This window comes from Ailuropoda melanoleuca, chromosome 10 (genome assembly GCF_002007445.2).
Source record: "Ailuropoda melanoleuca isolate Jingjing chromosome 10, ASM200744v2, whole genome shotgun sequence".
NCBI lineage: Eukaryota > Metazoa > Chordata > Mammalia > Carnivora > Ursidae > Ailuropoda > Ailuropoda melanoleuca.
The window spans coordinates 35,877,387-35,903,726 of record NC_048227.1 but is presented as its reverse complement, the minus strand read 5'-3'; the positions used below and the strand labels follow the sequence as shown (position 1 = coordinate 35,903,726).

General features: G+C 52.3%; 1 protein-coding gene across 1 annotated transcript; it reads left to right on the top strand.

Moving 5' to 3' along the window:
* Positions 1–723: 723 nt before the first annotated feature.
* Positions 724–25,695, top strand: NAA60 (N-alpha-acetyltransferase 60, NatF catalytic subunit). The gene is made up of 7 exons (XM_002924896.4): positions 724–903; positions 16,685–16,800; positions 19,304–19,433; positions 20,792–20,888; positions 21,893–22,127; positions 23,180–23,529; positions 24,275–25,695. Exons 2-6 carry the CDS (start codon positions 16,691–16,693, stop codon positions 23,334–23,336), a joined length of 729 nt encoding a protein of 242 aa, XP_002924942.1. The 5' UTR covers positions 724–903; positions 16,685–16,690; the 3' UTR covers positions 23,337–23,529; positions 24,275–25,695.
* Positions 25,696–26,340: the final 645 nt, after the last annotated feature.

The following is a 26,340-nucleotide window of genomic DNA, read 5'->3' as shown; positions in this document are numbered from 1 at the left end:
TAGTGTTATTTTGTTTAGACTTTTGATCTGTTATGTTTATTCTCTTGGATATGAATTAAATCCTTTTAGGGTGGATCATTTTAGCCTTTGTTGTAAGCAGGTCCTTCTTATTCCATCCTTCGGCTGTGTGGACCACTTTTATCTGAAGGCAAAGAATAAATCCCTGCTTTAAAGTTACTATCAGATGTTGCTCAACTCGGGTTTTCTACTAACAGAACTTGAGTTCAATCTTGTGATTACAGACCCGCCTGCACCTTGAGTGCGACCGACCCCTACCCACGGGCACGGCGACAGCCCTCCACAGCCTTTGTGTGGAGACGGACTGCTGTCGGCCGCGTCCACGCCGCCACGCTTCCCCGGGTGGACGCGCCTCCGGGCACCGGGGATGGAAAAGCCGAAGCCCCGAGTCCAAGCGAGGGGAGCGTCAGCCCAGGCAGGACTTGAGGGAGGGGAGCAATCCCTGTCTCGGGAGCCCCCCGCCCGCGCTCTGCGTATGGGGCACTCAGCCGGGCCCAGAAGGTCCCACCCGGCCGGCTTCCACCCGGGCGGCGCCGCAGGCGTCCACGGCCGCCAGCGCAGGAGCGCTCGGCCGGCCGCCCGCCTCGTCCGCAAGTCCGCCGGGCCTCACTGGAGGCCTGCCCGCTCGTAAGATGGCGGCGGCGGCGTCGGGCAGCGTTGGCGGCGTCCCACGTGAGGGCCGGTGGCCAATGGGCTTCCGGCCTGCGCCGCCGGCCCGGCGCGGGAGGCGGAAGTGCCTCGGGCCGCCGCCTCCGTCCCGGCTGCGGCCCCTGCCGGTTACATAACTCGTTTCGGGCTCCGCGCGGCCCCACTTCTCGGCTGCCTGGGACCCCAGGATGCTCTGAGCCCCACGACGGCGTCCGTTGCCGCCGGCTCCCGTCCGAGGTGAGGTTCCCCCGGCTCCGGCCTGCGGTGGAGCAGGGGTCTTGAGGGAGGAGGCAGCCGCCCGGGCCGGACCGGGGAGGCAGGGGCCCGAGTCGGCCGCGGCGGGGCGCAAGACGGCCGGGGCGCGAGCCACTCGTCTGGGTGCCCAGACGTGCCCGCGGGGTGACGAGGGGGCAGTGGAGCTCGCGCTGGCCGAGACTGAGGAGGGCCCGCGGGGCGTCCGCGGGGCGAGAACGGACGCGCCCCCCCCGCCCCCTACCCCTTGCCTGGGCGCCTCCCGGCCAGGCCCCAAGACCAGTTGGTAGGGAAATTTGGGATGAGCGGTCAGACTGCCCTTCGTTTCCCGCCGGGTCTCCCTCCTGTTGAAGGGCCTGGCCTTTTCACAGGTCAGCGGTTAGCCTGGTCCTGCCTTTGCTTTGGTACTTGTTGCGCGGATTGTAGTTATTTGCCGACTTGTTTGCTCCCCTGTGAACTCTTCAAAGCCGGGGGCTCTGTCTTCGTCGTCTCCGACTCTTCCGCTCTCAGCCTTACCTTTTGGTTTTAAGACACGTCAATTCCTTACGTTTCTGGTAGTTTACAGAGTGGCCACGCAGACCCTGCGACAGCTCTGACCTCCTCCACCCGATCGGGCACTTCTGAAGGAAGACCGGGAACCTGTAGCTCCTATGGTGTGTCCCCGTGGTAAAGTTGTGAGGGAGGCTGTGGGCCTTCTCTGGACCACTGACAACACATATCTGTGTGCCCAGCGGGTGCCAGAGCCTAGGACCTGGAGGTGCTCTGCAGTAAACGTGGGCATTGGCAGCTTCATTGATCTGTTTCACGCTGCCAAGTCCTGAGCCATAAGATTTTGTTACTCAGTTGTCCTGATGGGAAAGGATAGCAGCCCCACACAGTAGCTCCCTACAGCGCCCGAGTGGTTGTTAATTGGAGTGTCAGAACATTGCTGGTTGCGGAAGTGTCACCAGGGGACTTAAGGCAGAAAACCTCTAGTTAATGATTAACTGAGTGATCCAGGAAGGGTAGGTGACTCCAGGTCATCTACAGAAATACCACAATCCCTGTGACATCTTGTGGTGTAGAGTAAGTGTGAGAAGTTATTTGTTTGGCCTGCGAGGCAGGAAGGAGGGGCGTCTTGAGCATCATTGAATTAAAAGGGGCTGGAGCAAAAACAAATTCTCTGTCTCTCACGAAAATCTCTGAATTGCCTTAAGTTTGGAGAAGAAGGGAGTAAACGCTAGAAGAAACTCAGGAGTGGCTGAAATATACAAGCCCCCGTCATCTTTCCAAGTGGACAGATCAGTCATGGCAGTGCACATAGGTCTTCACTTAACCCCGTTTTAGGATTTTGTACCAGTCAGAATCAGTGTGCAGATCGACCCTGGAGAGTGCAGTGTGCCTGAGCTCCTTCTCCTTTGGGCCACAGTTTGCTGCAATTCCATCTCACTGAGCTTGCAGATGCGCTGGGATTCTATGAAGACAGTTAAAACCTGTACAAAACAAAGTTCAAGGCGTGGTATGGTGTTGACAGGCCAGAGTAAAAAATACAGGCATGTTTTTAAAAGGCCTCTGTGTATCTTTCGCCTCTCTGTAACTTACAGTGACTCTGTCATCTGTTTATTTTAACCACACCCACTCACAGACTTCAGATATGATTTGAAGTTGCTTAGTAACAGCATGCCTCAGTCTGGGTTGGAAGAAAATTCCTGGATGTTAGGAGATTTGAGAGAGAAAAGATACATTTACACCCGAACTGGGGTGATGCTGTCATTGCTGAATGGGCACTTGGCTCCAAGACTGTCTGAGCCTCAGTGTATGATTAGCAGCTTGAGGTGTGTTTAGACCAGATGGACACAGCATCCTTACACTGCAGCAGCCACAGGTAACACATTGTAGAGAAGACTCCTCAGAGCTCTGAATTTAGGCTGGCACATGTCTTTGCACTGCTGAAATAGCCCAGAGGTCTCAGCTGTTGGTGACAGCTCTCCTAACTGAATAGAGAGCTGGCTGCCTATCAGGCAATGTCTTCTCTTAAATGGTGGCTCCTCCGTGTCTAAGTTTTATTTCCATTATCTTCCCTCAACATCTCTTTCTGGAAAGAATCCACAAAGCCCTCATGGTTTCTCCATCTCTGTTCCTTGTTTGCAGAAAGCAAGCTTGGGGTATAGACTCTGTCAGAACTGTTCTTGCTTATGTCTGTGTGCATTGCTTTCAAGTAAATGCTGATCTGCAAAATAATGCTGGACCTCATGGGTCTCTTATTGGCCAAGTTCAGATGCTGATTTTTTTTCCCCAGCAAATATTCGTAAGTGTCTTTGGTAACATCAAGATCAGGCCTTCTTCCCTAAATCATTCTTTCTTAGCATGACCTCTGATAGGAGCTAGCTGGCAGCCCAGTTCTGGGTTAGCTGAAGTCCTTACACCACTGATTAAAGAGAGACCCATGCACTGGAAAACCCAGTGAGCAAATAGTAGGTTAGTATTCTGCTGTGAATCTTAAGGCATTTGCTCAGTGCTTGTGGAATGATAGGAAGGAGGTCTGAACAGGGACCCGGGGCTTTCTGCAGGAAGTGGTTTAGGGTCCAGGTCAACAGTTGAACCAGTGCTCCCTGGAGCCTGACTGCCCCACCGTGGAGGCCAGCATGCATGCGACAGTCAGCCAAGGTGGCCACAGCACTGAGCTGAGCTAGATGGTCAGGTAGAGAAGGAGTAACACCAAATGAGGGCTGGTCCCTTGTTTGTCCTGTCAACGTCTCAGACTTCCCATCTCTTCACCTGAGATCACCGTCCTGCTCAGGCAGGGCCCATGTGACAGGAAGGGGACGAAAGTACCTATGAATGTAACAGTGTAGAGATTTTTAAATGTCTCTTCAGATTGTAAGAATGATTACCCATTTTGCCCCCAGATGGACTCTTAGTGCCAACTTTTACCCCATGGCCTTGGAATAGCATGGCATTTTGTGTACTGATTTAAGAAGTAAACCTTCTAAAGACAGATTGACAGTCGTAAGGAAGCAAAGAGGAGGTGGTTGTGGAAGGGGACATAGAACAACTGTCTGAGAAAGTCTTTGTTCCCTTTGCTTCCGCAGGAACACCAGAAAAACATAGTTTGTCACCTTTAACAAACTGCATTAAACAAAAATTCTTACAGTTCTATTTCTTGTTGAATAGTTACTGTTAAAAATCAAGTTGTGTTCCTCTTTTTTATTTCCTGAATTCCTGAAATATGATCTGTTTGGGCAACAATGTATTGAAATTTGAGCCCATCTTAAAGATGACCGAGAAGAGAGCAGTTTCATTATATAAAACAAGCTGTGAGTAATTGTCCCTTAGGTACTGAAAAGAATTCTTATCTGGAAAATGTTGATGCAATAATATTTACACCTTTTCTATAGTGTTCATGGGAGTGCTGGTGGGTACTTGCTTCAATTTTCTTTCTCTTTGAAACCCCTCCTTCTCTCTTTAAACTCTTCTGAAGGGCTTGCTGGTTCAGAGAGTCGCTGCTCTTTCTAGTCTTAGTTTCAGATTACTTTGTTTCTCCTCTGGCCTCCCATTTTTAACACCTTTATTGAAGTGTGCCTACAGAAAAAAATACGCTGCTTGACAAATGGTCATGGCATGAGAGTACCTGTATACCCACCACCCCAAAAGACCCTTCAGCCCCTTACCAGCCAAGCCCTCTCCTATTTAAAAACAACAACAACAAATCATTAAGATTTTTATTTATTTGAGAGAGAGCTGAGCGAGAGAGAGAGCGCGCATGCGCAGGAGTGGGGATGGAGGGACAGAGGGAGAAGGAGAAGCAGGCTCCCTGCTGAGCAGGGAGCCCAATGCTGGGCTGGATCTCAGGACCCTGGGATCATGACCTGAGCCAAGAGCAGATGCTTATCTGACTGAGCCACCCAGGCGCCCCCCAAAAATCATTTTCTTGTAGGAAACACCAGAAACAGTAACAGGCATTTTACTGGGGATGGGGTAAATAGGGGAATCTTAGTTTTGCTTCGTATTGCATATGACTTATTTTACTGTGAACATGTGTTCATAGTAAAACAGAAAAGTTTACAAGAGCATTTCCCTCCTTCAAGAAGAGGGAAGTGTTTTTATCTTAATTTAAAGTAATCTCTGCACATCACATGGGGCTCACGACCTGGAGATGAAGAATTGCAGCTCTTCGGACTGAGCCAGCCAGCCGCCTCGGGAATGGTTTTTTGTTTTTGTTTTTGTTTTTTAAATGGGCATCTAAAACTTGTAAATATTTTAAAATGGCTTTTATGAAGCCACTTAAATTGTTGTTTAATCATTACATGGGAACCCTTTACAATATGTTTACAAGTCTGTTTAGCGTCCTTATCCACAGCTACCTCCTTTTTGCTTCATTACAACTTTGAATCTGTGTTTAGAACATTTATTTCTGATGTCCATGCACAAAATGCCACACTATTCCAGGGGTCTGGGATTTAAAAGTTAGCACTCTGAGAGACTATTTTGGGACAAAATGGGTGACCATTCTACTTATAATTTGAAGAGACACTGTAAAACTTCCAAGTTGTTACTAATTAAAAACAGCCCATGAGATAATTTTCATAAAAATGTATTCATAATTTTCTCATACCACCTGAAAGCCTTTTTTTTCCCTGAAAACAAAAAAAAACAAAACTCAAATAATACAAAAATGAGTGATGAACACAGACATCTGCTGTAATTCCAGAGGCAAATGCTGACAGGAGATTGCATTACTTTTTAAAAATANGCAAATGCTGACAGGAGATTGCATTACTTTTTAAAAATAATAAGTTCAGGGGCGCCTGGGTGGCACAGCGGTTAAGCGTCTGCCTTCGGCTCAGGGCGTGATCCCGGCGTTATGGGATCGAGCCCCATATCAGGCTCTTCCCCTATGAGCCTGCTTCTTCCTCTCCCACTCCCCCTGTTTGTGTTCCCTCTCTCGCTGGCTGTCTCTATCTCTGTTGAATAAATAAATAAAATCTTTAAAAAAAAAATAAGTTTAACCTCATGATCAAGTGTTAATTTATACCAAATTTGACCTACTTTCATAATTAACATCTCTTTGATTCTGAAGGATCTTAAATGCAAAACCAGAGAAATAGAGATTACAGACCCATCAAACAACAAAACCCAGCTGAGATGGAAACATGGAAGAAAGGCGGTGAGGCCTGGCCTGCTGGGGGCAGTAGGGGTGGAGGGGGCAGTGTCTCTGAAACCCAACTCCCCTATTGCTGTACTTTTCCCTTTCAAAGTGAGTAGCTGCCTGGTCCCTGTCACTCACTACCCCCAGCAGTGCTGAGGGCTGCTCGCAGCTGCCGGAGTTCTCTGTGACACACACTCCTGGCTGAGTTTGAGCCCTAGACAGGGTACAGTCTCGGCTGGTAGTCAGGACTGCAGATTATTACATACATTTTTATTCCCACCTCCTAAAAATCTGGTTATTTATGGGTGGTTTTGTTGTTAAACCAAACTAGTTGACCCCTCACTGGATCTGAACTGGGAGCTGTATTCTGGGTGCACCTTGTGAGGTAGCCTCCTACCAAGATCCCAGCTTAGAAAGCGGAGGGGCAAACAGGCTTCTTCACCAAGCCGTCCTCGGGCCCGTTGGGCCCACGGCCCTGTGGTCTCCAGGTCCTTGTGCTCTGTGTCTTTCAGCACTACCTACCGTGCGAGCTGGCAGCGGAGGCTTGTCTACACCCTCATGTTCTATTCTGGGAAGATGAAACACATCTGGAACTTTCCGGCAAGGGGACCATGGGGTTTGCTCACGGCTCCACATCTCTGGCCCTCGGTTCCAATGTCCCCTTTTTCTCTCAGCTCGTATTCTTGTCTAATCTTCCTGTTTGTCCTTGTCTCACCCCAGACCTGGGCTTTCCTTCTCCATTTCTGACACTGGCCAACTAAGGCCACAAAAGGCGAAGAGCCCTTCGGCTACCTGCCCACAATCCGGTCCTCTGACTGTGTGGAAATTCGCTGGCCCTGACCCTGTGATGAGGGTCCTGAGAACAACCAAAGGATTCTGTTTGTGTTGACCAGCGTTAGTGCAGGTGCCTTCCCAAGTGTCGGGGGTTGGCAGGTGGCACACATGCGCAGTGGTCTCAGCATATGCCCTCCGCATCTGGTCATTTTACCTTGGATGTGCGGTAAAACAAAATGGAAAAACAAATTTAAAACAAAATAAGATCTATGTCATCTCGAGGCACAATGTAAAGCTTAAGAGCTGAGCTCCAAAATGCAAGCTGTCCTCCTTGTACTGCACGGAGGCCTTTGTCTGCCTTCTCACCCTCGAGAACCTGAAGGAGGACCCAGTTGTCAAGTGCAGGTATGCCAAGTTCGCCGGCCCCTGGCAGAGAACTTGGCACCTGACAGTGTTTACCATGCAGCCAAGTGCTCAGATCTGAAGCAGAGCCATATGTGACGACCATCGAAGGAGACGCAGCACATCACCGTCACCCTAGCAGGCTGCCTTCTGCCCTTTCACAGTGTCCCCCACCACAGCTACTTTCTGATTTCTGTCACTTTTGGTTGTGTTAGCCAGTTTTAGAATGTCCTACAAATGGAATCCTCCAATAATATCAATTTGTGTTTGAAGAGGCTCGTGTGTGAGAATTACAGGCTCCCCTCAGAGCATGGTGAGGTAGGTTTTAAGAGGAAGGCTGTTTGGAGCCAGAGTGCTGGGTGCTTGCTTCTTGTCATCTTGTAAATTATTCATGTTGCTCCTACACTGAGGATTTAGAAGGAGCCCAGGCTGCTGTGGAGACGCTCGCTCCCCCACGAGCAGCTGCCCGTGTGAACAGCTGAGCTGTGAAGAGGGCTCCCTGTGTCCCTCAGTCTCCTTTGAGCCCTATAGCCCATTTTACTGCTGTGCAAGGCAGGCTTTTGTATGCATCCCTGCCTTAGTTTTCCTTTTGTTCCCCATCCATCCTAAAGGCAAGAGCTTAGAGCTCATTACTGTTGGATTTTTCAAGCTGATAAACCTGGCATCTGCAGAATGGCACATTCCTGAGAGCCCTGTGTCTAGTGCTTGGGCCGTGGGCGAGTATGTGCTGATCTTCCCTTGAGCCTCACCTGAGAAGAAACCTGGAGTTTGGGGAAAAACTAGGGTGCTGCTTCATCACGGGTGAAGGGAGCTGAGGTTTCGAGAAAGGGATGGACTCAGTTGTGAGCTTGAGAGCGTTTGGGCAGGAAATTCCTGAGGGAAGCTGCCTGGTTCCCAGGAGGGGAAGCTGGTGGTGCCTTGTTGTGGGTGTGCTGGAGTAGAAATTGGGCTGATGATGGGCACAGGGGATAAAGCAGGAAGGTGGTGGCACATAGGGCGTTGCACGTAGTTGTGTGGAAGGGAAACAGGTGGCAGGAAGGGCTGTCCAAGAGGGGGTACACAGTACCCAGAGGAGTGGGTGTGTGGGCAGGAGGAGATGTGAAGCTGGGCCAGTAATTGGGGTGGCCCTTTGGAAGAGGCCATCTCATTTCATCTCTCAGCGATAGAAGAAAGCAGCAGCACATACAGGCAGATGTCTCAGTGGTCACAGTGACCCCAGCATCCTTGCAGGTTCTGAGAGCACGTGGAAGACATAGCACCCAGAGTCTACGTGGAGGGTGGCTAACCTCAGCAAAGAGAAAGGACCCTTTGAACCAATGGGAGTGAAAGAAGAAAAGGAAGGAAGGTTCTAGGAATGATAGAGGATGCAGTGTGGTCATGGCTGGACTGAATACCAGATGTCCTATGAGGGCGAGGGAAGAGGCCAGAGCACCACCTAAGACATTAAGAAGATGGAGTGATTTTTAAAAGTTGAATGTGGCTTGTGTGAGACCAAGAAGCAATGCCTTTGAAGAAGGTAGAGGCCCTGTGGACCTGGGGTATCAGGGCACAAGGGGAGGGGTGTCCAGGAATAGGGTCATTCAATCTTCTTACTTGGGGTGGGAGTGGAGTGCCCTGTGGGCCTCATGACAGTGCTGGGAAACCCCTCCAGGAAGTGGAATGATTCCATTCTCAGCCCCCAGCACTTGGTAGTGGAAGGGAGATGGAAAGTGTTCCTGAGGATGCTGGGGACTTTTTGGTAGCTTTTCCTCCATTTCACTCTGTCCCTCTGGCTGAGCACGTGGAGGCAGTGCCCGGATGTCCAGACATGACCCCTTCCCGCCACCTGGCAATCCTCAGGGAAAAGTGGCCTTTCGTACAGGGACCAGGGGGTCATTTCAGCACAGAAGGAAGACAAGGTTTGCAGACAGCCTCCTGAGGATGAGGTCGGGGAAGGAGAAAGGGTAGAGCAGGTGAGCAGGCAGGCCCTTCATTTGCATCTTGGAGAATCTGGTTTCTGTCCTTCTGCGAAGTGCTTCACTCAACCACCTCCCCACCCAGAGGCCGTGGGCAGGATGCAGACCCAGGAAACCCGGGCAAGAATTCTCATAGAAGCATGAACCTTTGTAGCTTCACGTTTTAACTTCGAAGTCTAAGTGAATTTTGGATTCCCTATACAACGTGCCCCTACTGTTGTAGTGTAGATGTGTCTGTGTCTTTGTAGGAAAATGTCCCAAAAGATGGCCTGCATGTCTGAGACTTGAGTGCCAGCGCTCAAGGGCTCAGAACGGAGGCTGGGGCTGAAGCGGCGGGGAGGGGACGGCTGTGCCCTGGCTTCACCCGCTGGCTCCTGTTCTCTAGTGAATCATCAGAATCCTTGTCCCATAAGCCCTAAGAGTAGCCCGTAGCAATAGGAGACTGGCACATGGTAGAAGGTTCTAGATGGGTAAGTGGGGATTCCTACAGGTGCCAGAGCCGGGTCCCCTGGCCTGCTCCCTGTGACCCAGCTGCTTGCCACACCAGCATCTCTTGTGTCCCGCCACCCTTCTGTAAACTTGGCCTCTGACACCGGTGTTTCCCGTGGGACCTGCGCCAGGCTCTCCCTTTCCCTGCCTTCCTGTCCTTTCTCCGCCCGCTGTCAGCTGGGCTGTGACAGACTCGGCTCTATAAATGCTGCATTTTCCTAGTTAAAAGTGACTTGTTTCTATTTTTAAATCAAGGGTTTTGAAAACATGGAAGTACTTTTAATAGGGATGTGAGAATCCACAAATAGCTGTGCATCTTGGAGCCCAGTGTTTTTCTTGAAAGTCAACAGGATCCTGTCCCTTTGGTCAAGAGCCTGTCCCAAGGATACTAGGGAAAAATTTATAAATCCTTGGGCATGAGATGCTCATTTATTATAGATCTCTCCCTTTGCTATCAGGCTCAACGTAGAAGATTTTTAAAAAATCTTTTAAAAGCAACTTTATCGAGTTTAGTTAGTATCCACACGACGAAATGCACCCAGTGAGCTTTAACATGTGTGTATATGTGTGTGTCCGTGTGTGTAACCATCTACATAGAGAACATCCCATCCCTTCAGGAAGTGCCCCGCCCCAGCCCTTGCTCCTCGGCTGCGCGGATCCCTTGGTCGGTCTGTGACCATCCAGACCCTGACTGCTGGCTGATGTTGCCAGGTGCCTATGCTCATTCTGTCCCCTGTGCTGGAGGGTCTGCTGCGAGCACGCTGACGGTGTCCTGCACCTCCTTTCGGCCGGAGCTCAGAGCACATTCGCTGTTTATCAAGAGCACAGTGGGGCACAGCCAGTGAGACACCTGGAGCTCTGCCGAGCGCAGCGAGGGCAGGCAGTCGTGGCACCCCGTTTCTCGGGCTGGCTCGAGCCCATCTTGCAGCAGATGAACAGTCTAGAGAGTTGTTCCTGGAAAGAGGAGGACGTGGAGCTTCCCGGCACAGGTCAAACATTGGAGCGGAAAGTTGATTTTGGATTCATCTGGTGATTTGCGGTTTGTGTTGATCTCTCGGCTGAGGCTGGGGGGAGTCTGAACGTGATCTTTCCTTTCTCAAAGACATTTTAAATTGCTACCCTGTGAAAACTCAGTAGACAGCACAGACATTCTTGGCTAAGACTTGATAACTTCCTCTGATCACTTCTTACACAGCGACAGATTTTTTCCTTTGAGTATGAAATAATTAAAATTGGTCCAAATCTGGAGTAAGCTACCAGGTGGGCCTTGGTGGACTGACGGTTCTTCTTCTCTCTGTGTCTCCTGCCAGGCTCCCTGGTCTTCAGCCTTGTCTTCCCAGGGATCTCCCCACCCCACTCTGGCCCTATTGGGGGTGGCACAGATGCATGTGCGTGCATGCCCCCACATCCCAGGTGGCAGGGTCCAGGCCAGCCGCCCATGGGCACAAGCCTGGGTCCCTGTAGTAAATTGGCAGGCTACAAAGCTTCTGACTCTTTCTGGAATCTGCTGTGACTGACTGTATTCAAAAATAACTTTTTTCATCCATTTGTTTACCAAAGAACATTCACTCTAAGGATTTGTTTTGTTTTTAACAGCTTTATTGAGATATCCACATACTGTACAATGCACCCGTACAGAGAGTACTACTCAGCATTTTTAGTGTATTCACAGAGCTGTGCATCCATCACCACATTCAGTTTCAGGACATTTTTACCAGTCCAAAAGAAGCCCCCCCCCCATCCTGCCAGCCTCCCGCAACCACTCGCTTACTGTCTCTCTGGATTTGCCTGTTCTAGACATTTCATGTAACTAGAATCATAAGATATGTGGCTTTTTGTGTCTGGCTTCTTTCACTCGACATCACATTTTCGGCATTCATCTCCATCGTAGCAGGTATAGGTTTAAATGCCCGCTGTAGTGTATTGGTTCGGTCGTCCATTGACAGTCCATCGTGGACTCCCACTCCACTCCCTCCCTTGCTCCACTTAGAAGCGGGATCGTGTCCTTGCTGGGATGTTGAGGAGGGTTTTTGTAGATCATCCTGTTGGGCCACATGGATTGGCAGGTGGTGATGTGTTTTGGCTTGTCCACCAGGATTTTCCCTGAAGATGGTTGCAACAGGGAGGGGAGGACCCCCTTGTCCCTGGAGCCTTCTCTGGAAAGACTGCACTGAGGGACAGGGCTTGGCCTTGGATGCTGTGGGGTTGTTGACTTTGACCCAGAGGTTCCAGGTTTTGGCAGGGACTTCCTGCATTTGCCAGTTTTCTTGGCCCTGAAGGGAAGAGGAGGGGGGAGGGCGTCACCAGCTCCTAAAACAGTGCCCTGTGTCCTGTCGCTCCTTAAAACATCCATGGAGTTTGAGATTTGGTTCACTTGGGTCCAGAGCAGTATTCCCGGAACCCATAACCCTCAGAACCAGGCGCCTGACCCACCCGAGACGGAGAGTGCAGGTTCGTGAACCAGCTGTGGTTTGCCGAGAACTCACTCTTCCAGTGAGGAGGTGTGCAGAGGCCGTGGTGGCTGCTGCAGCGTGTGGCAGTGCTTTCCGGAGCTCGGGGTGCAGGACTCCAGAGACGTTTAAATCAGTCACTTGGCCAACCTGCCATCTGTCCCGAAACTTAGCCTCTAGAAAAGTGGTTGGTGGTTTTGGTTGGTGGTTGGTTGGCTAGTTTTTAATTGGGATCATTTTCTCTTTTTTTCTTTTTTCTTTTTTTTTTTTATTAGAGAAATGCACTTTATTTTTTTAAGATTTTATTTGAGAGAGAGAGCGCGCGCAAGCACGAGCTGGGGGAGGGGCTGAGGGAGAAGCCGACTCCTCGCTGAGCAGGAAGCTCAATGGGGAGCTCCATCCCTGGACTCTGCGATCATGACCTAAGCCGAAGGCAGACACTTAGCCGACCGAGCCACCCAGGTACCCTGGGAATATTTTCAAACACCCATTTGGCATACCTATCATCCAGTTCAACAGTTATTAACGTTTAGGCACTTTTGCTCCAACTAAATTAAGTTACAGAATATTCTGTCACTTTGCCTCTGCGTATCCAGTGTACATCTCTCAAAGAGTATGGGCGTTTTTTGCATAACCGCAATGCCGTTCTCATATCTTACAAGATTAATGAAACCTGTGGTTGTTGCTTTTAGCAATTCTTTGTGCGTGTGTTGTGCCAGAGAACTGTTTTTTAAAGTGTCACAGATATCTCTGTCTGTCTCTCAAATAAAGAAATAAAATCTTTTTAAAAAGGTGGTGGGGGGAGCGCCTGAGTGGCTCAAGTCAGTTAAGCGTCTGCCTTTGACTCAGGTCATGATCTCAGGGTCCTGGGAGCGAGTCCCATGTAGGGCTCCTTGTTCAACAGGGAGTCTGCTGCTCCCTCTTCCTCTTCCCCTCCCCCTGCTTGTATGCTCACTCTCTCTCTCTCTCTCAAATAAATAAAATTTTTTAAAAAATAAAAATAAAATAATGACGTGTCAGAGGCAAACTTTGGATTCAGAACCCCGCTAAGGGGACTGGGGGCAGGGCTTCCTTCCGGTTTAGGTGAGCCTGAACTGGCTGGGTGCCTCCAACACTGAACAGCAGATGAGAACCACCTAAGTTAGGAGTTGGAGGAAAACTACTTAGGATGTCAATGCTAAAGGTCAAGGGAATGTCCCAGGACTGGCCAGACCATGCCAGTCACCAGTTGGCGTGCACCAACGGCCCATGTTGACGGGCACTTCCTCTTCAGTTCCCAACCCTTTGCCATCAGCAACTCATTCCAGCCTCAGCACTGCCCTGTGGGGCCTGACCCTCTCTGTTTTAGAGGGTACTCAGAGACTGGCTAGCGGCGGGCAAACCAGAGGCAAGGCCAGGCTCAGTGTCTCAATCCATCCCTTTTGTGGAAGAAGGGATGGTTACCCTTGCTTTGGGGGTTGTGTGGAAACCTCCAGGGGAGCAGCACTTTATACCCGAATGTGAAGAGCCAGGGTCCATCTTGCTTTTGGTCGAATCCCTCTAACCTGTACATTCATGTTCTTGGCTCCAGATGACTGGGAACCACATCCTATCCAGTGACCACTAGGATATGTTTTGGACAGAGGTGACTTATAAAACTCAGAACTTGCCATTTTTGGTTGACCAGTCCCATTTCCCAAGAGGTGGCTGGCCACCTGAGAGGCATGAGGTCCCTAAGATCACCTCAGAACGTTCTGGGCCACAGGCCACATCCTGGATAGCAACAGGGACGTGGGCTGGAGTAGGCAGCCATAGGTGGGGTTGTTGAGCCCTGGAACGGCCCCGCTGTTCAGGAATCAAATAGTGGAGCTGTTGTTGACCCCGGGGATCAGGCTGGATGGGGTCTTGTTTTTGAACGTGCATCTCAAGAAAGAAGGCACAGGAAGATCAGATTTGCCTAGACTGAAGATAGTTTCTGTTGTTTAGTTGGTGTTTTGGTTTTGTTTTGTGTTTGAAACTAAGAACTCAAACAAATACAGCCAAGCATCTGGGCAGGCCTTTCACTTTAACTTTTGTGATGGCCGTGTCCCTTGTTTAGTCAACACAGCTGGCTGTCTCTGCCCTGCCCAGAAAGAGGCTTTTGTCTGGGTCAGCTTAGCTTTCTGGAGTTCCATCAAGATCTTGTATCCAGAGACCAGCTCTGTCCCCTTCTAAGTGGAAGGTCTCTGGCAGGGTTCCTTTCTACGGAGGCGGTGGTACCTCAGCTGCTGCCAGACCCTGGGCCTGTGGGGGCCCATGAGGCCTCAAGCAGGAGCAACCACTTGTCCTGATGAACATCCCATTCCGTCCCCCTCAGAGCCCCGGGGGAGGGCACCTTGCGCTGTGGGGTGGGCCATAGGAGGGGTTCCCACCTTGCAGACCCCACATAGGCAGTGCGCAGGCACTTGGGTGAAAACATGGAGGGAGGGGGAGAAATCAGGTCCCCGCTCATTTCAGCTGTTGAGCCAGTGCTGTGCAGAGGGACGTGTCAAGGTGGCATGGTCCCCACCCCTGGGAGTTTGGTGTGTGCTGGAAAGACAGAACCCAGTGTGGCCCCAGAGCCACAGAGCTGCAGTACGTCCACCCCCTCCTGCCCTCAGCCAGCCCTCAGCTGGCCCTTGGCCTGACTGCTCAGCAGCACGTGGTCTTTGGGGCTGTCACCCCATGACTGGCCCTCAGAGGAACCCTTCTTGCTGAGTAGAGCCTGCTGGGGTTGTGTCTGGGGCTTAGACGCTGAGCAGCTGCCCTACTGTCCCAGTGGTCAAGCCTCGGGGTGGATTTCAGCCCCTGGCAGCTGGCACATTAGGACATGTCCTTTCCGGAGACCCTCCTGGAAACGCCTGAAGTGTCACGGGAACCAGGCACTAACGATGCCAGGGCAGTCAGAGCAGGTGACCTTGAAGGATTGTCACAGGCACTTACTTGGGCTGGGTGAGTGGTCAGGCTGAACATCCGGGTCCCTGAGACCTTTGGGCGTCACTGGGACTGTCTCGGTGCACACTCACAGAACCAGTTTCTAGAGTAAGCTCAGTCAGTAGGCAATGACCAGCCTCCCTGGGGTCCCGCCACCCCCAACATTTGTTATGAAAAAGTTCAAACATGCGGAGAAAGCTGAATGTGTGGGCAGTGAGTTCCTGTATTGTGTCTTACCTGCCTCATGGATCCCATGGCGAATAGCACTGTGTCGTGTTTGGTTCCTAAGTAGTTGGAATCTCTTCAGCCGGTTAAAGTTAGTTTCAGACCTCACGATGCCTCACTCCCAAGACTTCTACGTAGTTACACACTTCCTTGTCCAGTACCATCAGGAACAGCTTCATTACATCATCTGCTGTCCAGCCTGTGTTTACATTTCCCCAGAAGTTTATTTTGACTTGTTCTTTTTCCCAGTGGGGATATACACATCACGTTCGCTGGTAGGTCTCCTCGCCTCTTCTAGTTTGCTTTTTGCTTTTTTTTTTTCCTTTTTTTTAATGACCTTGGTCTTTTGAAGAGATCAGCCCAGTTGTCTTGTAGAATGCCTTACATTCTGTGTTTGTTGGGTGTCATGGTGCCCTTGAACTGAAGCCTGTGTGCAGTTAGGCCTGGAGGCTCAGTGGGGTCCAGGCCCGGGATTTTAGGTGGAACCCAGAGCGATTAGCATTTTTCATATTGTGGTTAGAGGTTGGGCTCGAGGGGCTGCTGGACCTGAGTTGCCAGGTTCGCCTTTCTGGAGTCAGTAAATCCTGGGCGTGCAGGTGCTTTGTTGGAGCCCAGCCTTTCTACTTGCATTCCTTTAACTGAAACAAAGAGGCTGTTTCAGCAGGAGCCTGGACTGAACACACTCTCCTTATTTAGAAGAGCTGTTAGCAGGGTGCCCGCCCGGCTCTCAACCTCAGGGTCATGAGTTCAAGCCGCATGTTGGGCATGGAGATTGCTGAAAGAAAAATAAGAATGCAGGATCCTTTATTAAATAAATAAATAAATGAATGAATAAAATAATAATAATAATATGTTTTAAAATAAGAAAGTTATTAGCAACTCATGACCCTTGATTGGAACTTTGGTGTGTCTCATAGTCTCTCTTCCTGCCCATGAGTCTGTCCGCTGGGTGGGGGAGGAGAAGCAGCCAAGCCAGCTAGCACCGCTTCTGCTGAAATCCAGCCCAACCATGGCCCCTCTACCAGGCTGCCCCAGAGGGAACCCAGGTCGGGATGTGGGGTGGAGTGTGGGGGGGTGCTCTCTGCAGCGGCAGAGAAACAGCAGCGCAAGGGAGATGGGAGACGCAAGACCAGCCGGGGAGGAGCCGGGCTCAGGCGGGGCACCCCTTTTCCTTGGCTGCAGTGTGGGGGCGACTCTGCCACCTGTGCTCGGGGCTGTTGTGAGAGATAGACACAGCCCATGCAGTTACTGAGGAGCCGCCTGTCCATGGGGGACAATACCAGCTTCCCTGTCTTGCCCGCCTTGCGGGTTAGCATGCGGAGGAGGAGGAAGTAGCGTGCGGTGACAGTGCCCGTTCTGTGGGCTGGCGAGGGGGTGCGGCCACCCTCCTGACGCCGCCTCCCTCTCTGCAGGTGTGAATGACAGAGGTGGTGCCATCCAGCGCCCTCAGCGAGGTCAGCCTGCGCCTCCTCTGCCACGATGACATAGACACCGTGAAGCATCTGTGCGGCGACTGGTTCCCCATCGAGTAAGTTGAGCAGCGGCCACTGTCCCCATTTGCAGCTTGGAGGGGTGGAGGGCAGGTGGGGGGAACACACAGGTGCCAGAGCCAGAAGACTTGCTGTGACAGCCAGCGCAGCCTGGAAGTCCTGTGGTGGCCTGGGATCACCTTGCCTGTTATTGGACCCGAGGCCTCAGGCCCTGACTGCCGTCAGCCTCTTTCCACCTCACCGCATCCCTCGTGCAAGAGTTCCCCAGAAGGCCTTTCCTGAGAATCTGTAGCTGAAAAGATGTTCAGTGCAGTGCTGTTGATAATTCAGAAAGTTGAGAAGCAGCTTAAGTAATGTAACAGTGAGGACTTGGTTCCATACACTGGGGTACGTGCCTGCAAGTGCTCGCTATTCAGCCGGGGGGTTGAAGTCTGTTGGAGAGGTGTATTTGTTGATAAGGATTTTTTACATGAGATAATAAGTGGAAAAAGACTAGAAAACAGTGTGTATCCCAGTCCTGCTTTTATTTAAAAAACATGTACAAGATAAAAGCTTGTGGGGTTATGTACCGCGTAGCAGGATGTTTTCAGTAGTTTGAGGCGGGCAGATTATCAGCGGCTACAGTTTTGTCTGTCTTGCTTCCGTAATAGGCACATACAGCTTTTGTAGTGGGGAAAATAGGTGCAGACTTATTTTACAAACTGGCAGTTACAAGATCAAGAAGTACTCGGGGTGTAACGTACACCGTGCCGCCGAGAGTGAGCACTGCTGTAGAGGTGATATGTAGGAAGCTGTTCAGACAGTAAATCCTGAGTTCTCCTCACAAGAATTTATTATTTAAAAAGAACACAAAAAAACCCCTTGTTAAAAATGAACTAGATCCTGCCAAGCATCATATTTCCATGAGTCCTGGCCTCAGACTGGTGGTTTAACCTGTTGCAGGCAGGGAGGGAGGGGACGACCAAGCCTCACAGCTCTGGTGGGATGTGAGTCGCCTCAGCCTCTTGGGGATGTGGGCCAGCAGCGGCTTTACGGGTCACAGAGGGGCCCTGCTTCCACCAGCAGTCCCGCTGCCGCTGCCAAGTAGCCCAGTATGTGCTCGGATCAGACCCCGCTGAGGGCGCCTGCGCCTGGTAGAGCCACACAGGGCTGTAGCCTCTGCCTCTCCTCACAGCTTCCTGCACCTGAGGCCTCAGGTTCCAAAGACGGTGGAGTGAACTGCAGTCCGGTGGGCTCTGTGGTGGCAGCTCCATGTCCCGACTGCTGTGCCAGCCGAGCCCTCTGGTGTAGAGTGAGGAGAACTAGGGAGGGAGTGCAGGTGACGCTCAGGCCCTGAGCATCTGTGGGTGGTCAGTGGCCTCTGTGGAGCAGAGCCAGGGAGGGGACCTGTCTGCCGTGTCACTGAGAGGATATGGTGCCCTCCCCCAGCTCAACAAAGGCATCTCAGGCTAACCTGTTAGGTCTACCCCAAGCTAAAAAAACAAACCCACAGACCCCTAGGCCCCGAGTGCCCCTGCCCTCCTGACCATGTCTCCTGGCTGTGGCTGAGTCTGCCTTTTTTTTTTTTTTTTAAAGATTTTATTTATTTATTTGACAGAGATAGAGACAGCCAGCGAGAGAGGGAACACAAGCAGGGGGAGTGGGAGAGGAAGAAGCAGGCTCACAGCAGAGGAGCCTGACATGGGGCTCGATCCCACAACGCCGGGATCACGCCCTGAGCCGAAGGCAGACGCTTAACCGCTGTGCCACCCAGGCGCCCCTGAGTCTGCCTTTTCGTTACCGTCCAGGGGCTTTGTACTTACCATTCTCTCCCTGCTCCCCTGGGTGGGGGGGTCTTAGTGAACAGCCCCTAGCCACCCTAGCTACACTCTGCCCTTGAAGGCTTGTCCCCATCCCTGCCCAGGGAGGTGCAGTGAACTCAAATGCCACTCAGCTGTGAACTTAGCTCTCCCCACACCCCCAGTCTTCAAAAGGATTCACAGAATTCTTGGAAATCACCCAGATGTCTGTGGGCCATCAAGGGCCATCAGTCTTAACTCATCCAGCTGTCCCTCCACGTCCTGCTCTCGTAGAGAGAATGTCCTCAGAGGTTTTTTTACTCTCATCTCTCAGGTAATGATAGTAAAATCATTTTTCCCATCGGAAATTCCCAGTCCCATCTAGGGGCGCCTGGTGGCTCAGTCAGTTAAGTGTCCAACTCTTGGTTTCAGCTCAGGTCATGATCTCGGGGTCGTGAGATCAAGCCCTGTGTTGGGCTCTGCAATCGCCCTGGAATCTGCTTGAGTTTCTCCCTCTCCTTCTGCCCCTCCCCCCCCCAAAATAAATAAATAAACCTTTAAAAAGAAAACACACATTTTTAAGAAATTCCTGGTCTCATCTAGACAGATTACTGCTTTAAGAAAACCCTTTGGTGAGGCTGAGTGGTAGACAGACTCCTTATCAGCCATGGACCAGTGGGCAGGGTGTGGTTCCACTGTGTGAAGCCCGACATTAGTAGGGCTTGACCTCTGTGGGTTCACCTCAGTTTGTTCTCCTCCTCAGGTACCCAGACTCATGGTATCGTGATATCACCTCCAACAAGAAGTTCTTTTCCCTCGCCGCAACCTACAGGGGCGCCATCGTGGGAATGATAGTAGCCGAAATAAAAAGTAGGACCAAGATACACAAGGAAGTAAGTATGTGTGGCGAGGAGTTGGTGGTCCTTGTCGCTGCCCGGTCCTGCGAAGGCTTGTGACTGAATCACGCTGCCTGCTTTCTGGCCCTTTCTTCTAGGAGCCCAGACCGATTAGGGGACTCATATCCAGTTGGTTTCTTTCTGGGTATAGGTGATTCAGTTAGACATGCATTGAACAAGAGACCTAGCTTCAGGCTTCATAATGACTGTTATTTCAAAGTAGGGAGGAGTGTAAATGATACACTGAGAACCCCCAAAGTTGTCAGGGGCTCTGGGAAGATCAGTGGTTTGTAGAAACTGCTCATAGTGCTGTGGTTGGTTGAAGGACATGCTGGGTTGCAGGTAGAAGTTAGTGAAGATAGAGTTATAATTTCTTTTCACCCAGCTTCACAGACCTCTCCGAGATCGATGTAGGAACTCCCAAGGGTCTGTGGGCCTCATGTCAGCAAGCTCTGCTCTGAGTGTAAAATAAGATATGAGGTCATAGCCACAGACAGCATTGTTCTACGTGGTTGTTCTGGGTCAAGATTCTGCCTAGTAATTTTGGTCATCTTCACAACTGAGTAATGTTTGTCACGTGGGTGTTTACTCCGAGGACAGGAAAAAACCCCCTGACAGCTGGCAGCTGGTTCTGACTGTTCAGCTTCAGGTTATTTCTTTGAAAGTACAAGGAGGACATCTTCCTTTGAAAGACCAGACCCACTCGAGTACACCCCATTTTGTCTGTAATTAGGTTCTGGCAAAGGTAGGTTCCTTTCAGAGTGACTTTCTGTCCCAGCTTCCTCCTGAGCTTTTTTCTCCCACTTCGTCCTCACCGTGGTCAGATTCAGGAGCCTCCCAGGCTGGAATTCCATCTCCAGAACCAGGAGGCAGGCGAGGGGTGGTGTGGCACGGCGCTCTGCCTGACGTGGGCAGCACAGGGCGGCGGAGGGGCTGCTTGGGCCCCCCCTCCCGTGACTCAGAGACCGCTTGGGGGCAGCGTAGGATCCCTTGAAGCAAACCTCTTCAAACTTCATCTCATCCTGAGTGTCCAGTACGTGTCCACATGGCACAGTCGCTTCCCCGTTACCGCTCTGCCTTCACCCCTTGTCAGGTCACCACACATCCAAAGAGGAGCGACATTCTGTGTGTCCTTAGTTTAGCTGTTTGTGCCACGAGGACCTGCACCCTGTTGTTTCCATGGGGGTGTGCGTGTGTGGGGGGATGACTCTCCATTATCCTTTGCTCTGTCCACTCTCACCTCAGCGCCCCCCCCCCACATGTCATAGTTGAGGAGTCAGTGGGTAAGATGTGCCCTGTGTAGGTACCAGGTGCTTCAACCATTAACTGGCCTTTATGTCTGACTTTTTCTTCAGGATGGAGATATTCTAGCCTCCAGTTTCTCTGTTGACACGCAGGTTGCGTACATTCTAAGTCTGGGAGTAGTGAAGGAGTTCAGGAAGCACGGCATAGGTAAGGGGCGCCGAGCTCGTGGGGTTTGGCAGATGTGCTCCAGCCACCATGTCCAGCCGTTTCCCATGTGCTGATGACCAGCCCATAAATGTCCCTCGTCCCCCTGTCCTGCGGGGATGTTCAGCCTTCCACCCCTCCCAGAGGTCTCCCTGCCCCACCTCCACTCCGTTGGCCTTCAACCTGTGCCCTTTGCGCCTTTCGTCAGGTCTCTGGGCAGTGGCCTTGTTCCCAAATCTGACTTGATCAGATTCATAACGCTCCCAGATGTCCTCGTCAGGGAATGGGCATCTCTTACCACACCTGCCACCACACACATGGCTTATATTTGGTCACAAGATGTTCTTGATTAAGAGTAGAAAACATAATTGAAAAACGGTCCCAGGGACGACTGGGTGGCTCAGTCAGGTAAGTGTCTGCCTTTGGCTCAGGTCATGATCCCAGGGATCAAATCCCACCTTGGGCTACTTGCTCAGCGAGGGGCTTGCTTCTCCCTCTGCTTACCTTGCCCCCTGCTTGTGCTCTCTCTCTCTGACAAATAAATAAATAAAATTTAAAAAAAGAAAAAGAAAAATAGCCCCAGCTGCCATTTATCACGTTTGTTGCACGCAGGGAGCTGTGCCCAGGCCTTTCTCCAAATTTGCCCCCACTCCGCCACACAGGCAGCAGTCTTCCTGTGTGACCCAGGCCTGTCTGTTCTACCTTTTCCCGGGCTCACATTTGCTCTTTCTGCTGTGTGAAAGGTTAGTGAGTCTCCAACACAGGCCCAGCCCCTGCGAGGGAACTACCTGGCCCCCATCTGTGGTTCCAGACGCCCGATGGTGTGCAGCAGATGAGCCCCATCTGGCCGTGGGATTTTTACGGGCTTTGACAGGGCGGTTATGGGAGTTCCATCTTTGATACAATGGCAGGGAGATCTGTAGGGATCTCTGGCAAAGTCACTTCCCTGTCTGCTTCATGCTCCCTGCCTGCCCTGCTGTGTGTGACTGTCACCCCTTCTCCTGCAGGTTCTCTTTTACTTGAGAGTTTAAAGGATCACATATCAACCACCGCCCAGGACCACTGCAAAGCCATCTACCTGCATGTCCTCACCACCAACAACACAGCAATAAACTTCTACGAAAACAGAGACTTTAAGCAACATCACTATCTTCCCTATTACTACTCCATCCGAGGAGTCCTCAAAGATGGCTTCACCTATGTCCTTTACATCAACGGCGGCCACCCTCCCTGGACAATCCTATATCCTTTACTTCTGAGGGGTGAGGGATGAGGCTTCCCAACCACAAGGGTGACTCGCAGGAGCAGGGCCCATGCGCCAGATGGAGCCGCGTTGCCTTCACATGATTCACTAGGCCAAGCTCACTGGACACGTTTTTCCTGACCAGATGGTGTTGTGGGTAGATATGGTTGTACTCAGTGTTCCTCAGACTTCAGCTGGCATGAGGTGTGAGTTTTAACCCTCTTGGCCAATGATCCACCCATCCAACAAATACTGATTGAGACCCTCCTGTTCTAGGTGCACAGGAGAGATAACTGTGAACCAAACAGATGGGTCCCCTGCCCTCAGAGGGTCTTGTGCCGGCTGGGGAGAAGACACACAAGGGGACCGAAAAGAATTGCTGGCTGTTTGGAGCGCTTGGGTTCAGACCTCCCTTTCCTGAGGACTGTGTGCCCAGAGCTGTGTCCCTCCCCTGCTCCCTCTTCTTTAACCCTCTCTGGGCTGGGACAGGAGGAAGGGAGGCCAGGAGGCTTCCTGATAGAGGGTGTGGCCCCTGACACTCTGTGAGAAAGAGCGAGCAAGGAGTGAACTGAGTGAGGCTAGGATTTAGCCATGTCACAGGGGAGTAAACAGGAGGGAGAAGTGTGGCCCAAAATCCTACAGGCCTCCCAGTCCCTGTGAAGATGGGACCCCCTCCTTGTCACGGGGACGAGGCCCTGCCATCCTAATGACTGAGTAAGGGAGTGAACTGGGAACACTTGCTCTTCCAGCAGACCCGTTGCCCTGGCCCCCAGCCCCTGTCTATCAGCTTTGGTCCAGGTGTCCATGTGTCAGGCCTCGTCCAGAAGGTCCTCTTGCACCGTGTGCCATTATTTTGCAAAGTGGACGCCCCTCCGGTTAATGAGGCTTCCCGGCACTCCACAGAGGCTTAGCAGGCTTTGGGTCTCCTTCAGAAATGGTGTGGCATCTGCACGCAGTCCTGCAGATGACCATGTGGGCCCCTGCTGACAGTGCCATCCAGGGGTGCGTGGGCAGGCGAGGCAAGTTGGAGTCTTCCTTAACGGAGCCCCACGGACTACATTCAGCACTTGGGCTCCGCACTAGCAAACCTGAGCCCCTGCTCCATCCCGCACAGGATCTACCGCCAGGCCCACAGCCTGCTTTGCAGCTTCCTGCCGTGGTCCGGCATTGCCACCAAGGGTGGCATTGAGTATAGTCGGACCATGTGACGCTGGCTGGGCAGCTGCCGTCAGGCCCCACCCTTCAGCACCCCGCAGTACCCACCTTCCTGGCCATCTGACTTCTGTCATCTGCAAAGGAGCTGGTGGCCCCTTGCCGGGCCCGTCGGCCTGCCCCAGCTGCAGGCCCGGTGCTACGTGGGCTCGGAGCAGAGCGTCGCAGGGCACACCTGGTCTCTGACAGGTACACTGGGGCAGGTGGTGTGGGGAAGAGGTGAGCAGAGCCCAGTGGGATGATGGTACCAGGAAAAGAAGCCTGTGGCACATTCAGCCATGAAAGAAGAAGGGCCTGAACGGGCACTTGCTGTGCAGGGGTTTTGGGAAGTAGGGCCAAGAGCTGAGGTAGCCTGACTGACTTTCAGAAACTTCAGGAAGGAAAACAGAGTCCTTGAGCCCTTGGCCACGCTTCTGTCTTTTCACTTCCTGAACTGCATTTTAAAGGATGCATTCGCATGGTTCAGAAATTGAGAAGGTACCAAAAGATCAACCCCCAACCATTCAGCTGCCCTCCTGAGGGGCTTCTGGTGCTTCTGTGTCATGGCCGAGCTCCCAGGTCCTCTCTGACAGCAGCAGCTTGGGACACGTGCCTGGTAGACCAGAGCTTTGCTCAGATGCAGCCACTTAGGAGTGCCATGAGTGCCGCAGGGAGCTGATCTCTCAGACCTCCGAGCCGCAGGGGGTCATGGGGACTGTAAGGCCCACCCCCTAGTGCACGAACACAGCCCAGAGCAGTTTAGTGGTGGGGGTAACTCGCGCAGCCATACTCCGTGACCACCTGGGCTGGAATCCCTCCATCTGTGGTTTGATTTCTGTGGGGACTGGGAGGGACTCTGGGCCTGGAGGGCTTGTGCTCCAGGCTAGGTTGTGCAGGCTAGCGCAGGACATCTCCCTGGGGGCCTTCACCCCTGCTCCCCTCTTCTTTCCCGCAGGCTCTTCCAGCCCTCCTTCCTTTTCTGGTAACCTCTGGAAACCGCCGCCTTGGCCTGCGCCCTGGTCCCTGCCTCCATGAGCGTGTGCACCAGCCCCACTGGCCAGCAGGGGTGTGGCGGCATTCACTGTGGTCTGTTTCTTCCTCTGCCCCCTTTCCCCGACTGCCCGTTCCTTCTAGCTCTTTCCTCCAAACCTGGAATGAACTTTTGCTGGAAGGGAGGAACCCAAGTGTTATGAACAGACCTGACGCTAAAGACAGAGGAGCCTCAGAACAATGGGGGGGGGGCGAAATAAAGGGAATGCCAGATCCTTGTCCAAAACCAGCCCACAGAAGCCTGGGGTGTGGGGAGCAGCCCCTGCCTCTCTGTGAGGGGCTGTCACATGGTGGGCAGACCCCGGAGGCTTTTCACCCAAGCACAAAGCTCTGGGGCCTAGACCCTGACATGGGCAGTCAAGTCCTCCAGTGGCCTCCTGCTGAGGGCTTCATGCTGTCCTGGAGAGCACGGAACTGCCCATCAGATGGCAGATATTGGCTCAGCTGAGCTGCCATCTGGATCTGGGCTGTGGACAGGTGCCAGTGAGGTTCCCGGGGGTCCCCTCCCCAGCCCCCCAAGTCCATGAGGTACAGCTCCAAGATGCAGACAGGAGGAAGCTGAGAGTGCTCTTGATCGAGTGGGGCCTGGGTTTTGGGGCGGGAAGGAGGGGAGCTGTCATGTGCCTTGCAGCCCCTCAGTCCCCAAAGGCAGAGACAGGAGAGGCTGTCAGTGCCAGGGAGTGTGCGTGCGAACATCACTCGCTTCTGGCGTCACCCTCACCCCCATTCCCCAAAGCTGCTTGCTGCCTGCCCTGCCCTCCGGAGTAGAGGGGGTTGGCAGAGTCATGCCCAGTGTTGCTGCAGTGTCACGGAGCCATGGCCATGGTGCGCCAGCCTGAGAGCAGGAGGAGAAGGGGGAGCAACCGGGCAGGGGCCCGGAGTGACTGCCATGCTTCCCTCTCTCAGAACTGCACAGCTTGGGGCTGCCTCCACCCTCAGGGTGGCAGAAAGGTGTTCTCGAGAGGAGGGTGAGCTGGCCCGGAGAAGCACTTTTCCTCCTTCGACCACCTCCTGACTGGTGGTGCCTCTTGGGGAGAGGTCCGTTTCTTGCTGACCTGTCCCCACTCTGCACTGACCTTGGCGTCATGCTGAGGCCCAGCTTGGTGTTCTTTCTCATCTGAATCAACGGTGATTGTGTGATTTTTATTTCTGCCCCAAGGGGTAAGGAAGAGTCTTCTGGAAGGTTTTGCTTGGACATTCATAATCGAGCTCAGAGGCCTCGCCCTGCCCCTCCCTCCCTGCCCTCAATCACTGCAGTGTCCAGCCCCGTGTTGAACAGATTGTAGTCTTTTGTCCCATTACAAATAAACAGACTTTAATTGGTCACATCTTGTCTTTCCAGTGCCAGCCCGCCACACTTTGGGCCTCACCCCTGTGGACTCAGCCCCCAAGGCTGAGGGCAGCTCAGGAACTGCTTGTCTGCCGTCAAGTTCCAAGGATGGCTTCCAGTGAAAGGGCCAATTGTTTTGTGTAATTTGCCAAAGAATGCGGTCATGGGGAAGAGGTTCTAGAGCTGAGCAGCACAAGCAGGTTCTGAGATGGGAGGTCCTCAGCAGCCGCCTGCTGCTCAGGGTCTCTTGGCAGCTCTTGGCCTTAGCTGAGGCCTGGTCCTGTCAGGAGGCACTGTCCTGGCTTAGAGAAAGTTCCATAGAGGACTCAACACAGTTGTCAGGTGGGGGCTCTGGACCGCAGCATGGGAGCCCAAGGTAGGGCGCCAGTGTGTCCCATCCCATGGCTGGGCCAAGCCGGACACCGGGTGCTTCCACCAACCTGTCCTTGGAGCTTCTGGCCACTCTGGGGGAAGGGGGTCATGTTTGTCACTCCATTGGGCAGATGAGGACAACTGGTTCAGGCACTGTGAGTTACCCCACAGCTGTTCAGCATGTGAATGGTGGCCAGAGAGACCAGCCCAGGTCTGGACCGCTCCAAAGTCCGTGTGTGCCGCTCTCCAAGGGTCGGGCATCATCCAGA